At 37.6% G+C, this 12,489-nt stretch overlaps 1 protein-coding gene across 9 annotated transcripts in view; it reads left to right on the forward strand.

Annotated features, from left to right (window-relative positions):
- The window catches only part of CTNNA2 (catenin alpha 2), a 1,100,619-nt gene that overhangs the window by 350,464 nt on the left and 737,666 nt on the right, over nt 1-12,489 (forward strand). For all 9 annotated transcript variants that reach the window (XR_006200794.1, XM_042932824.1, XM_042932822.1 and 6 more), the window contains one exon: nt 150-416. Coding sequence is in view for 8 of the 9 variants with exons in the window: in XM_042932824.1 (XP_042788758.1) it covers nt 150-416 (267 nt within the window). In the remaining variant the exon portion in view is untranslated. The remainder of the gene's footprint in view (nt 1-149; nt 417-12,489) is intronic.

The raw sequence follows: 12,489 nt of genomic DNA on the forward strand, positions 1-12,489 counted from the left end.
CAAAGTCCTGGCAGCTAGAGAGAGGACAGGGGAAGGTAGATGGTTTACAAAATTCAGTGGAGTTCTGTGAGTCTGACTCAGAGTTCAATAACAAAGGTTTCCATGGCAAACTTCATGGATGTGACAGGTCTCATGTTTTGCACACACAGGAGCTGAAGGACCCTCACTGTCGGGATGAGATGGCAGCCGCCCGAGGGGCTCTAAAGAAGAATGCCACAATGCTGTACACAGCCTCCCAAGCATTTCTCCGCCACCCAGATGTTGCTGCCACCAGAGCCAACCGAGACTATGTGTTTAAACAAGTCCAGGAAGCCATTGCTGGCATCTCCAATGCTGCTCAAGCTACCTCGCCCACCGATGAAGCCAAAGGCCACACAGGCATCGGTGAGCTGGCTGCAGCTCTGAATGAGTTTGATGTAAGTGTCCCAGTGGTGCACACAGAGGGGTATACACTTGCATTGAAAAAAATGATTTGGGGATGAAGGGCCACAGTAGCATGCATGAATTTACCCCTCGTAAAGGCTTAGGATAAAAGGTAAATTATATCCTATTTCTGTTGATGGGAATCCAACACAGTGGCAGAGCCTAGTTTTCTTGAATTCAAAGGATCTAACAACAATGTTGAAGAGGACTTGAGGTTAGGCAAGCAGAAGCCCTGTAAATCATTAACTTTTTTTTATCCCACTGGTTATTTAGGGACCATTCATCACTTGGATGATGATCTTTATTTTTAAGGGGACAAATGTCATAAGCAGTGTAGGTATAGGTTGCCTCTATGTTGTGCCTGGGTGAAGAACTACCCTCAATGTCTTCATTTTAAATCATTGACAAATGTTGTTGCCCACTGATCCCACATGGGATCACCATCTTCCTTGAATAGACCCCTCTGGGTAATGCCTCTGCAGGACCCATGAATGACCCACATTCTGCACCTGCTGTTTCTGGGGGTGTGTCCCAATGAGCGAAGCAGTAGGAAGATGGCATCAAAGTGAATGGGAGGCATGCATATAATCAATACCCCAGGATGAGAGCCCTCACTTGTCCTGGATCAGGATATGGACCCACCTATGGGATGCTGGAATTCATCTGAGCTCATTCTGTGTTCAGTGTGAGAGTCTAAGTGTGTTGTGAGAACTACCAAGATTTAAAATAATTGGTATCTGCTTTCAAGGATTCTATTTCCCTGTAAGGAGATGGGAGAAGTAGAATGTATTAAATACCTTTCAAGTGATAAAACACAGTATTAAAGAAATTCATAAGAGAAAAATAGGTTACTTAATAGCTGTGGAGAAAGATGATGAGCTTGCTTTTGGATCTGTTGACATGAATTTTTGGCAGGAGGTGACTGGCTAGAGAAGAGAATCAGGAACAAAGCAGTGATTGCTAGAGACCTAAAGCTGGAAGATATAATGGAGGAATAATTATGATACTTGACTTAGCTGTTTTCCCAGGGGTGTCTCCTCTTTTAGTTTTTTCAGTTAGTCAAAATATAATAGAGATAGCTTAGACCATATACTGTTTCCTATGTTTTTTTCTTTTTCTTTTTTTTTTTTTCTTGGTCAAGATTAAATACAATAAATTTAAAGTGACTGCCACAGGATCACCTGGGTGGCTCAGTTGGTTAAGTGTTGGGAGAGAAAGTTAATAACTCACATATCACATTCAACTGATTTCATGCAAGTGACAGATTATATTTATTTAAAGATATTTGGAAATTTAGGGGCACCTGGGTGGCTCAGTTGGTTAAGTGTCCGGCTTTGGCTCAGGTCATGATCTAATGGTTTCTGAGTTTGGGCCTGGCTTTGGACTCTGTGCTGACAGCTTGGAGCCTGGTGACTGCTTCAGATTCTGTGTCTCCCTTTCTCTGCCCCTCCCCACTTGGGCTCACGCTCGCTCTCTCTTTCAAAAATAAATAAACATTTAAAAAATATTATTTAAGTATTTACCACAGGTATTGGGGGTTAATATGTAATTCACAAAGTTTGAGGAGACTCCATTGGAGCTAATAGAGTTAGTAAGGTTATCAGTTTTAAAATAAACATATGTCCACAGATTTGCAAAGTGCAAAAACATAGAGTCATGGAAAAACAGATCCTATTTTTTAAAAAAATGATCCTGTTGATAGAAATGAAAAGTAGTTTGTTGGCTTTATTTTATTCCTTATTTCCTTATAAATGTTGGAAATAATCCTGATACAGATGTGGAGGACTAGAAACAAACAAAACAAAACAAAAAAACTGAGTGGCAAGTTCTACTTTTGGGTATGATATCACAATGATAGCACAAGCCTGGGTAGGAAAACTATTGATTCTTAATTTTTGCAATGTTCAGACAATCCCAATAAAAATTCTAAGAGTTCTTTTGCAACTTGACAGAGTAATGAAGTTTTTTTTTCTGGACTAAGAATGAATAAGCCCACATTTTAAGGAGATGAAAATGAGCGGGTGATGTACTCGATATTAAAACATTCTAATGCTACATTAATTTTAAAAGTGTGCATTAGACCAAAAAATGCCTAGTCAAGTTAAACAGAATAGAAAATTGCAAACAATCTACAATACAAAATTATTTTATGAAATGATAGTTTTTAAAATTAGTAGGTGGATTAGTCAGATTTTGACAAAACTATATTTTTATAATCCTATGTTAATTTCAAAAAGTAAACAGTAAACCCTGCCAGGACCTAGTAATAGGAGTAGAAGCACTGAATGCAGAGAACTCCCTGGAAGGACAGTCAGACCCTTCAGCTGCTGCCACCTTCTGCCCAAGAGTGAGGACTCCACCTTCCCATTTTCTTTTTATTCAGAACCTTCTCACTGAAAGGAGCTTTTACTAAAAATGAGGTTCACAATACAAAAGGCTTTGACTCATAAAATAAAACTTAAGCCTGTATGGGGAAAATCTATTAGCAAAGTATGTTGGAAATACTTAAACGTTTGAAATGTTGGTGTGTGTGTGTGTGTGTGTGTGTGTGTGTGTGTGTGTGTGTGTGTGTGTTGTTTTTTTTATTTTATTTTTTAATGTTTATTTATTTTTAAATATGAAATTTATTGTCAAATTGGTTTCCATACAACACCCAGTGCTCATCCCAACAGATGCCCTCCTCAATACCCATCACCCACCCTCTCTTCCCTCCCACCCCCCATCAACCCTCAGTTTGTTCTCAGTTTTTAAGAGTCTCTTATGTTTTGGCTTCCTCCCTCTCTAACCTCTTTTTTTTTCTTCTTTTTTTCTTTTTTTCTTCCCCTCCCCCGTGGTCTTCTGTTAAGTTTCTCAGGATCCACATAAGAGTGAAAACATACGGTATCTGTCTTTCTCTGTATGACTTATTTCACTTAGCATCACACTCTCCAGTTGCATCCACATTGCTACAAAAGGCCATATTTCATTCTTTCTCATTGCCATGTAGTATTTTGTTTTTTTAACTGTAGTGATACGCTGTGCAAATACGGCTTTGGGAGGTTAATACAGAAATGTAAGTTTCTTACAGAACATGACATATTAACTAAGTAATTCACTGTATTTTAACTATTATACTAAGTAAATTTTATTAGTTAAAATAAGTGTATTATGTTTATTCTATGCTTATAGAATACCAGACCACTCAATCATATATTAGCTAAGTATATTAATCAAGTAATATTTTATTAATAAATGTATACTGGTTCACAAGCTATATAAATAACTAAAGCATTATCTAATGTTTCAAACTTTATTTCTCAGAGATTGACAAATGTTTAAAACTTCATTTCTCAGAGATTGACAAAATTCATCAGGGAGAACCATCTAAATTGGTGATTTATAGATAGTAATTCAATTGGGTATGGTTCCCTAAAAATTTGGTAAGTGCAATTTCAGTACTTTGTCAAAAATAGTAATGCTAATAAAGTATTACAGAATATGACCAGATATAAGGTAATTCGCCATTTGTAGATTTGGTTTTTCCACCATTTGACACCAGCAAATCTAGACAGTCCTTAAGGATATTTGAAATTATCACTAAAAATTAATGTTCTCCTTCTCTTGGTGACAGAGTTCTCCATGTTTGTTCTTTAGTTGCATAATGAATACTTTGGTTGTTTTTTTTTTTATTCTGCAGACATATTGACTTGAAATTGATTTTTGAATTCAGACATCTGTCTTATATCCTAAAAGCTATTATCAGATATTAAACAAATTGATACCACATTGGGAGGGAAACTCACTCAAACTTCCTGTGAATTAGTTTTCTGGCAATATCCCTTCCTGATGCTAGGTTTACTGACTTGCCAACGTGAAGGAGATTTTAAAAAGTAAAGTATGTTTGAGATCCTGAAGTGAAAGGAACTATAGAAATACACAAGTCCATTGTGAGCATGGCTAGCATGCCTTAATGTTCAATTTCAAGCACGATTTGTATTAGTCATCAGTATGCAAAACCCAGTTTTATGGGCAGTAGGATGCAGAAGTGACGTAAAGTTTGATAGCTGACTAAAAACAAGGTAGAAATTAGTATTTTTACGTTAATTTGTTAAGTTGTAGGATTGATTTTTTTATTTTTTATTTATTTATTTTTTTAAATCTAGGTAGTTAAAATTGTGGCTCAATGCATGGTGACCTATTTTCTGGCACTATTTTTCTGCCTACATGAAGAGTTGATGTAGTGATTTATGGAGCAAAGGAATGAAGAAAAAACCCAGGATTTTAACAACTTGAAACTGTCAAGGGAGTTTCTAATGATAAAACAGCGAAGAGAAAATGATTGCTAATCAATGGAAAAATCAGCCTCTGTTCAAAATGTGGCAGCTTGAGGTAGTTAATTTTATTGGGTGAAACTACTAAGGAATACTAAAAAGAATTTTAAAAATATAATGACTACTCAGAAATAAATCTTATTAAAATGTCTTTTTTACTGCCAGAAAACTTGAAAGAGTGAGAGAGAGGAAAATTAAAAGTTATTCCTACAGAATTTCTATTTTAAAGAGAAGGGAGTATACTATATCTTGTTTTTTGAAGCTTTTTTTGTGGATGAAGGCACTTGAGAAAAATGGAAATTAACACCATTCATGACCCAGTCTTTATAATGGGTAGCTATTTGCATTTTAAACGTTTGTTTTAAATCAGGTAGTAAGTAAACACAATCTCAAATTCCTCTAACTTTATTACCTTCTTACTTGTGAATTTTCTTACTTTTCCCCACCTGCCCTGGGTATTTGCTTGATTAGTAATTATTTTCTTGGACATTTAGTTTCTCTTTCTCCACTAGGAGAAATTCCCTCAGCCTATAGAAAAATGTATTTCTCTTCTACAGTCTAAGAAGAAAATAAAGCATTAGTCTACTATATTTACCATTTTTCTCATACTTCACTCTTCTCCTTACACAGTTCTTTAAGAACAGTTCTTAAGTCAATTCCAGTCCTTGTTTCCGTGTCTTGGCTACCACTAGCTCTTCCCTTTTTGAGCCTTGTCATCCAACTTTTACTGCCCCTCCTCTGTAACTCTGTGTTTGAATCTTTAAGGACCCCCAAGTCTATGTGCTTTTACTTGCTAGTTCTCAACTACTTTAAATTTAGAATGGGTGGGGTGAATTTTAATAGCATTAACCATATTCTTTTTTTTTCTTCGTATTATTTCTGATTTGCAAGATTTATTTTTACTTGAAGAGTAGGGCAATCTGACCTCAACTACATTGAGTGAAATGTCACCATGACATACCAACTCTACATACATTGCCCTTGCTATTTCTACCTGATTTTTCATACCCTCTTCCCGCTGGTATTTCTTCCATTTTCTCCCTCTTTCTTTTTAAGTATAATTGTGTGGATCTAATTGTAATTCTCTTACTGCTGGTATTCAGTGGATAGAAGTGTTGGAATGTGAGCATAAGACATCATGGAGCATCTGCATCACAGGCCAGTGAGGATAGCAAAACTCTTTATCTCACAAGGTTAGGGCACGTAGACCAACTGCACTGATGATGGGAGAATTGTCCTCTGGGGAGCATCTCCATGTTACGGTGGTCACTGCCCTAAGGTGATTCCAACTATGTGCACTTCTCAGGTATATATGGACAATCTAGGAGATCTAGTTGGAAAAACATGGTTAAGAAACAGGAGTAAGATGGTAACTCATTTCATAGCAAGACCCCAGCCCATTTTTGGGACATGGAGGTTTCTGGACACCCAAGCATAATAACCCTAGCCCAGGGTTTAGAACCCAGGGTTGGAATACAGGCCCAGTGGAGAGCTGGAGTGCTAATACAGGTATCCTATGTAAGAAGACCAAATGCATGACCTCGTGCAGACCTATGCTTCAGGAGACTAAAGAAGTAGAGTTTTTCAGTTGGCACCCTACTCTAAACATCTCTCTTCATACCTTTTGAATAGTGAGATTAATTCTTAGGTGCTCCTGTTGAAACCCTGATCCCTTAAGGAGCCGTGAACCAGAATTCTGGCTGGCTCAATGATTCTTAAAGGGTTTTATTGACTCATGGTCTCTCCAAGGAGGCAAGAAGGAATGCTTCCTTAAAGTAGTACATTTTCACAGAGCATCTTGTTGAGTTCCTTCCCAGTTCTAACCCTCCCTTTTACTGTGGAAATCAACATAGTTCTTTCTCAGAGAGGCTTACCCTAGGTCTCCTCTTCTCCTGTGATACTCTGTAAAGTCATTCTGACTGCAGACATGTGGGAACACTCACATTAGGTTATGGAAAAGGTAAGCTTCCTATGTATTACATTAGCATGAGGACAGAAAAAAGAGAAGTCCCTGACAAAATACTGTAAACATACTGATGAAGAAAATTCAAAATACAGCTTATGTCCTAAAGCAGTTAGCAAGAAGCAAACCAAATGCATAAAAATGAAAGCCAGTAAGTAGAACCATTTAGCTTCTGGAAAGCAATTTTGGGTTCCTAATTCAGGTACTAAAAAAGAGGAAGAAGGAAAATTCAGCAACTTTCTGTCTGAGTTTATGCCAATATTTTTTGAAGGCTTAACATCTGTAGAGTTGTATCTGTTGTTCTTTAATGCTTTTATTGGTACTTTTTTTTTTAAGTAAGCTCTATTCCCAACATAGGGCTTGAACTCTCAACCCTAATAGCAAGAGTCGTATGCTCTACTGACTGAGCCAGTCTGTCACCCCTATTAGTACTCTTCAATAATCTCTGCCATATTCCTATCAAATGGTTCCCATTTAATGGCCTTTGGAAGTAGCCCAGGATATTGGGAAGAGCCCAGGACTTGGATTGCAGTGTGTGGCTAGTACTCCAAGCTCTGTAAAATTTTAAGAATGTGTGACCTTGGGTTGCGGAGATAGTATCTCCAGGCCTTGGAAAAAGATTTAGCTACAGGATAGCTAAGATGATTACGAGTATACAGTATGCCAAGTGAGATGTAAGAAGGAAGGACTGCAAGGTATAAAGGAGTAATACTCTGTAAACAGCTATAGTTACTGCGATGCATAAATGATGTGCTATACACTTACCTATGTAGTATGCGCCTACATACTAGTGTGTGTTGGGGGATGGGTAAAATTAGGGAGGATCAAATCATAGAAGATTTCCTGGAGGAGGCAGTGCCTGAGTAGGAATTAACATGCTGATGTGTGAATGAGTATTTCTCAGAAAGAACACCATTTCATGTGGCAGCATTATTCAGTAAAATACTCAGTTCTGGAACCCAGGAATGAGGAGAAATCTGGCTGAGTGAACTGGAGGGAGATCCTGGAGTGCTCTGTAGGCCTTGCAAGGCCAAGGGCTGAGCTTCAACCTGAAGGCATTAGGAAGTTGCTGGTGCTCTAGGCAGGGGAATGCATGGTCAAATTTGTGTTTTTAAAGTGACCTCTGCCTACAGGGTGAAGAATGGACTCAGAAGGGGCAAAGCTGTAGTGTAGGAGGGTGGTTATGGTGAACAAGGTGACCAGTGCCCTAAATCCATTGTTGGAGGAGGAATGGGATAAATGGGTGGGTCTGAACCATGTTGAGGGAGGAGAGTGAACAGGCCTTGACAACTGTACTTTTCGTTTTCATGTATCAAAAGTTAATGTTTTGTACAGTAATCTTTAGTTAAAAAGACGAAACATTTTTTAATTCCAATTATGAAATCTGGGGAAGTTTCAGTTGTTTGTGGGATATTTGATTTTTTGCATAAAAAAACCTTCTTACACTTTTTTTTTTTTCTGGCTCTTTAATTCACATATATACACAACAGTATGATTATTAAATGCCTAGTAATTTACATAGATCTATATTTTGGATAATTTAAACTCTGCATCTAGGATTTTCCTGATTTAGTTTAAGTTATTTATATGTAATTGAGCTTTCATCAGTATGTGCTTACTAGTGCACATTTTACTTTTTAAAAACTAAATTTTAGACACACTTTTAAAAAAAATGGGACATGGATTTTCCCATCTGAGAGGACATAGTATCAATAACTGGGGGTTAGTAGGGTCCAGTGATTCTCATCTTTTCTACAGATACTATCACAATTTACTGCCTCTAAATCTGTCTGCTCTTTTCTACTCTGGCAAATTAAACTCTTGAAAATGGCCTTTTAAGCTTTTGTGGCTTAATGTGGTATTACAGCATTCGTTATCATGCACTGACATCTGGTGGCCAAATCGAACATTAGGAACACTCCAGTGCATTTCTGTATGCCTGTAAACCTAGCACAACCTAAATATGGGCCAAGACTCTGGATGTAAATACGGAGAAGGTGAACTCTGCCTTTATAGAACTGTCAGTCAGCTTCAGGCACCCTTCTGCACACTAAAATTATGAAATGGGAATTGCATTAATCCTTTTTGGAAAACTAGCTCTAGGAAAGTGGTAAAGATGGATACAGAGGCAGATGAGTTTGCAAGAAGAGAAGCTCCAGGCAGGAGGTAGAGCTGAGAGGGTCGTTCTGCTGGCTGTGTGTGGGACCAGGTCAGCCAACATCAACCAACAACATATTCTCTGCTTCCTGAGTCATACTACATGCCTCCCCAGGACGAGTTTATCCAGTATCCTCATTTTTTGTCCAAGAAATCTTACTGTGGGATACTGACCCCTCCAATGGCTTCTTGTCTACAAACAGCTTTAGTTTAAGGTGTTGTAAACCAGGAATATTTTCTGATTGTATCATTTAAATTTTTATTTTCTTAAAAGCTATTTCAAGGAAATATCCCAAGACAATTTAATTTTCTCTTCTATATTTCACTTAGTAAATATGGAGCTACAAAAATCATTGAGAAAAAAACAATATGATTTGAAATATTTGAAAGTTGTATTTGAAATTTCAAATCCTTATTAGCCTCCATGTTTTCTGTAATTAAAGTCATTATATTTTCAATCTTTTTATTTCTTTTCACAAGAGAAAATGAAAGAATCTTTTTTTCACCGAATAATGTTTTCCTTTTTTTTTTAAATATTTTTTAATGTTTATTTATTTTTGAAGGAGAGAGACAGAGCATGAGTGGGGGAGGGGCAGAGAGAGAGGGAGACACAGAATCTGAAGCAGGCTTCAGACTCTGGGCTGTCAGCACAGAGCCCGATGCGGGGCTCAAACTCATAAGCTATGAGATCATGACCTGAGCTGAAGTTGGACGCCCAACTGCCTGAGCCACCCAGGTGCCCCAGTAATGTTTTCCTTTGAGATTATTGGCAGATTCTGTGCATATGAGCTCACCTTTATTTCAAATAATTAGTTCTAAATGTAACTGATTATTGGTGTAATGGATCATCATATTCTACATTGTCTAAACGTGGGATGGCAAATACCATGTTGATTATCATCTAATTAGTTACACTGTAAAATTGGGGAACCAAATGAGCTCTTTTATCTAGTGAACTATTTAGTGGTGAAAAATAGGATTTATTTAAAATATTGACCTCCTTAGTCTTAGTTTCTTTCGCGATTTCTTACATTAGAAGTGCTTGTCTTAGCCTTTCAGGATTATACCTTTCCCTTCTATGCACTCTCCATGTTACAAGTAGGCATATATTCAGTACTCATTTATAGGATTTGGTTTGATTCCGTGATGAAGTAAACACGTGTGCTCATGCACACACACACACACCTGCTCCTCCCCCCTAAAAACACTAATTTTGATTTCTTATTAACCAAACTCCTTAATATACATCCTGAACTTCTCCGACAGTATTTTCTGGAAACTTTACTGTAACCTATTGAGTCCCATTGTTTATTTATCCAAATGTTCTCTGGGGCTGTTTTGTTCTTACTGCACACATTCATTGAGCTAAGAACAGAGGGGAACGGTTACCCACAGATGCAAGTGTGGTAGTAAATTTGTCAGGTGGCTAACATCACTGAGGGCATGACTGGGGCCCATGCTAGTCATCCTCGTTACAGTGGTCATACTTGCGGACAATGGCACAGCATGGCGTAGGACAAACAGAACAAGCTTGTGTTTAAATCTGACCATATAACTCTTCCCTCCTTGCCTTTGTTTCTGCATCTATAAAATGGGGTAAAAATGTTGACTTACCAAGATGGTGATAATAGTTTTATGGGATAAACATTCTTAGGTGCCTCATCCTTGGTGGGCACTTAGAAATGCTAGTTGTCTTTTTCTCCTGCTTCTCTTAACAGAAGTCACAGACAGATGTCTTCCATCCAAAGTTACTGTGGAAAATATTGGCTAGAAAATGCTTAGAGAACAGTTCCTAACTGAAAAGTTGTGTTCTTCCTTGGTCACATCCAGACCTCCAAGAAAAGTCTGGCCAAAGTGTAGATTAAATTACCCCCTGGCCTAAGAATTAATTTCTTAAAATCTTTTTTGCAGTATAGTTGACACATAATGTTATATTAGTTTCAAGTGTGCAACACTGATTCAACAGTTCTATACATTATACGGTACTGACTACACTAAGTCTAGCTACCATCTGTCACCATACAACACTATTACATACCATTGATTATACTCCCTATGCTGTACTCCTCCTCATGCTTGTGACTTAAAGTTGAGCTTTAGTACCTCTCAATCCCCTTCACCTATTTTGCCCATTCCCCCTCCCCCTCCCTCTGGCAAACACCAGTACCCTTCAGTCCATTTCTGGTTTGTTTTGTTTTGTTTTTTTAGGTTCCACACATAGCTGAAATCATATGGTATTTGTATTCCTCTGCCTGACTTATTTCACTTAGCATAATACCTTCTATGTCCATCCATATTGTTGCAAATGGCAGAATCTCATTCTATTTTTACAGCTAAGTAACATTCCTGTGTGTGTGTACATGCATATGTACACAGCACATCTTCTTTATCCATCTATTGATGGACATTTCAGTTGCTTCCATATCTTGGCTATTGTAAATAATGCTACAGTGAACATAGGGGTTCATACGTCTTTTAAAATTAGTGTTTGTTTTCTTTGGCTAAGTAGTAGTAGAATTATTGGATCATATAGTATTTCTGTGTTTAATTTTTTGAGGAGCTTCCATACTGTTTTCATAGTGATTGTACCAATTTACATTCCCACCAACAGTGTACAAGGGTTCCCTTTCTCCAAGGATAATTTTTTTTAATGTTTGTCTATTTTGAGAGAGAGAGAGAGAGTGAGAGAGGAGGAGCAGAGATAGTGCAAATCTCAATCAGGTTCTGTGCTGTCAGAGCAGAGCCTGAGGTAGGGCTTGATCTCACAACTGTGAGCTGAAATCAACAGTTGGACCCTTGACTGACTAAGCCACTCATGTGCCCCTCTCCAAGGATGAATTGTAAAGAGTGAAATCATAAGTCTAGTGTTAGCACTAGGAATGTAGGTTTCTCCCTTGTGTTTATTTGGTAATTCGCATTGCTTCTGATGTGGTGAAAGACCCCTTTATCTTCCTATTAAATATCAGAGTTATTCAGGTTTGGTGGTCTCTTAAGATTCTCCTAGTACACCAAGAAGGAAAAGAGTGGCTGACAGAAAGGGGTAAAAATGGAAGATGAAATGATGGCAAAGATTGGTGTTCTTCCTTCATCCAAGAACCACAACGCAAAGGAATATATAGTTATTTTTTAACATGTTCTACCCAGGTGATAACTTTCTACCACAGTTAATTAGCAAGGCACGACACTTGTTTTAAAAAGCCTAATACAAAAGATAAGGAAAAAAAACACTGTGAAAAGACATTATTAATGCCTACACTTAATGCTCAGCTTTTCTATCACCAATATTCTCTTAAAAACCTCCAGGATTAAACCCCTCAGTTGTGATGAGGAGAAGAATGGATCCATATTCCTGGAATAGAACATAGAGTCGTAAATCAGAGGGAATTTCTAATACTTGGATGATACAAAGAATCAAAGATTAGTAAAAATCTCCTTTTATTGTTGAGTTCATATAACCCAATTTGTAAAATAACCCAATTTAGGAGTGCAGAAAGTGATTTCCGAAGAACTCACTTAGTTCAAAGTGATAGAAATAATTATCCTTCTAGCCCAAGTATGGATATGTCTTTCTATTTCAGAGGTATTGGCCAAGAATGGTACACGAAGTGCTGTCCTCTCAATTTCTATTAAGTCCCT

The sequence above is a fragment of the Panthera leo genome, chromosome A3 (genome assembly GCF_018350215.1).
Source record: "Panthera leo isolate Ple1 chromosome A3, P.leo_Ple1_pat1.1, whole genome shotgun sequence".
NCBI lineage: Eukaryota > Metazoa > Chordata > Mammalia > Carnivora > Felidae > Panthera > Panthera leo.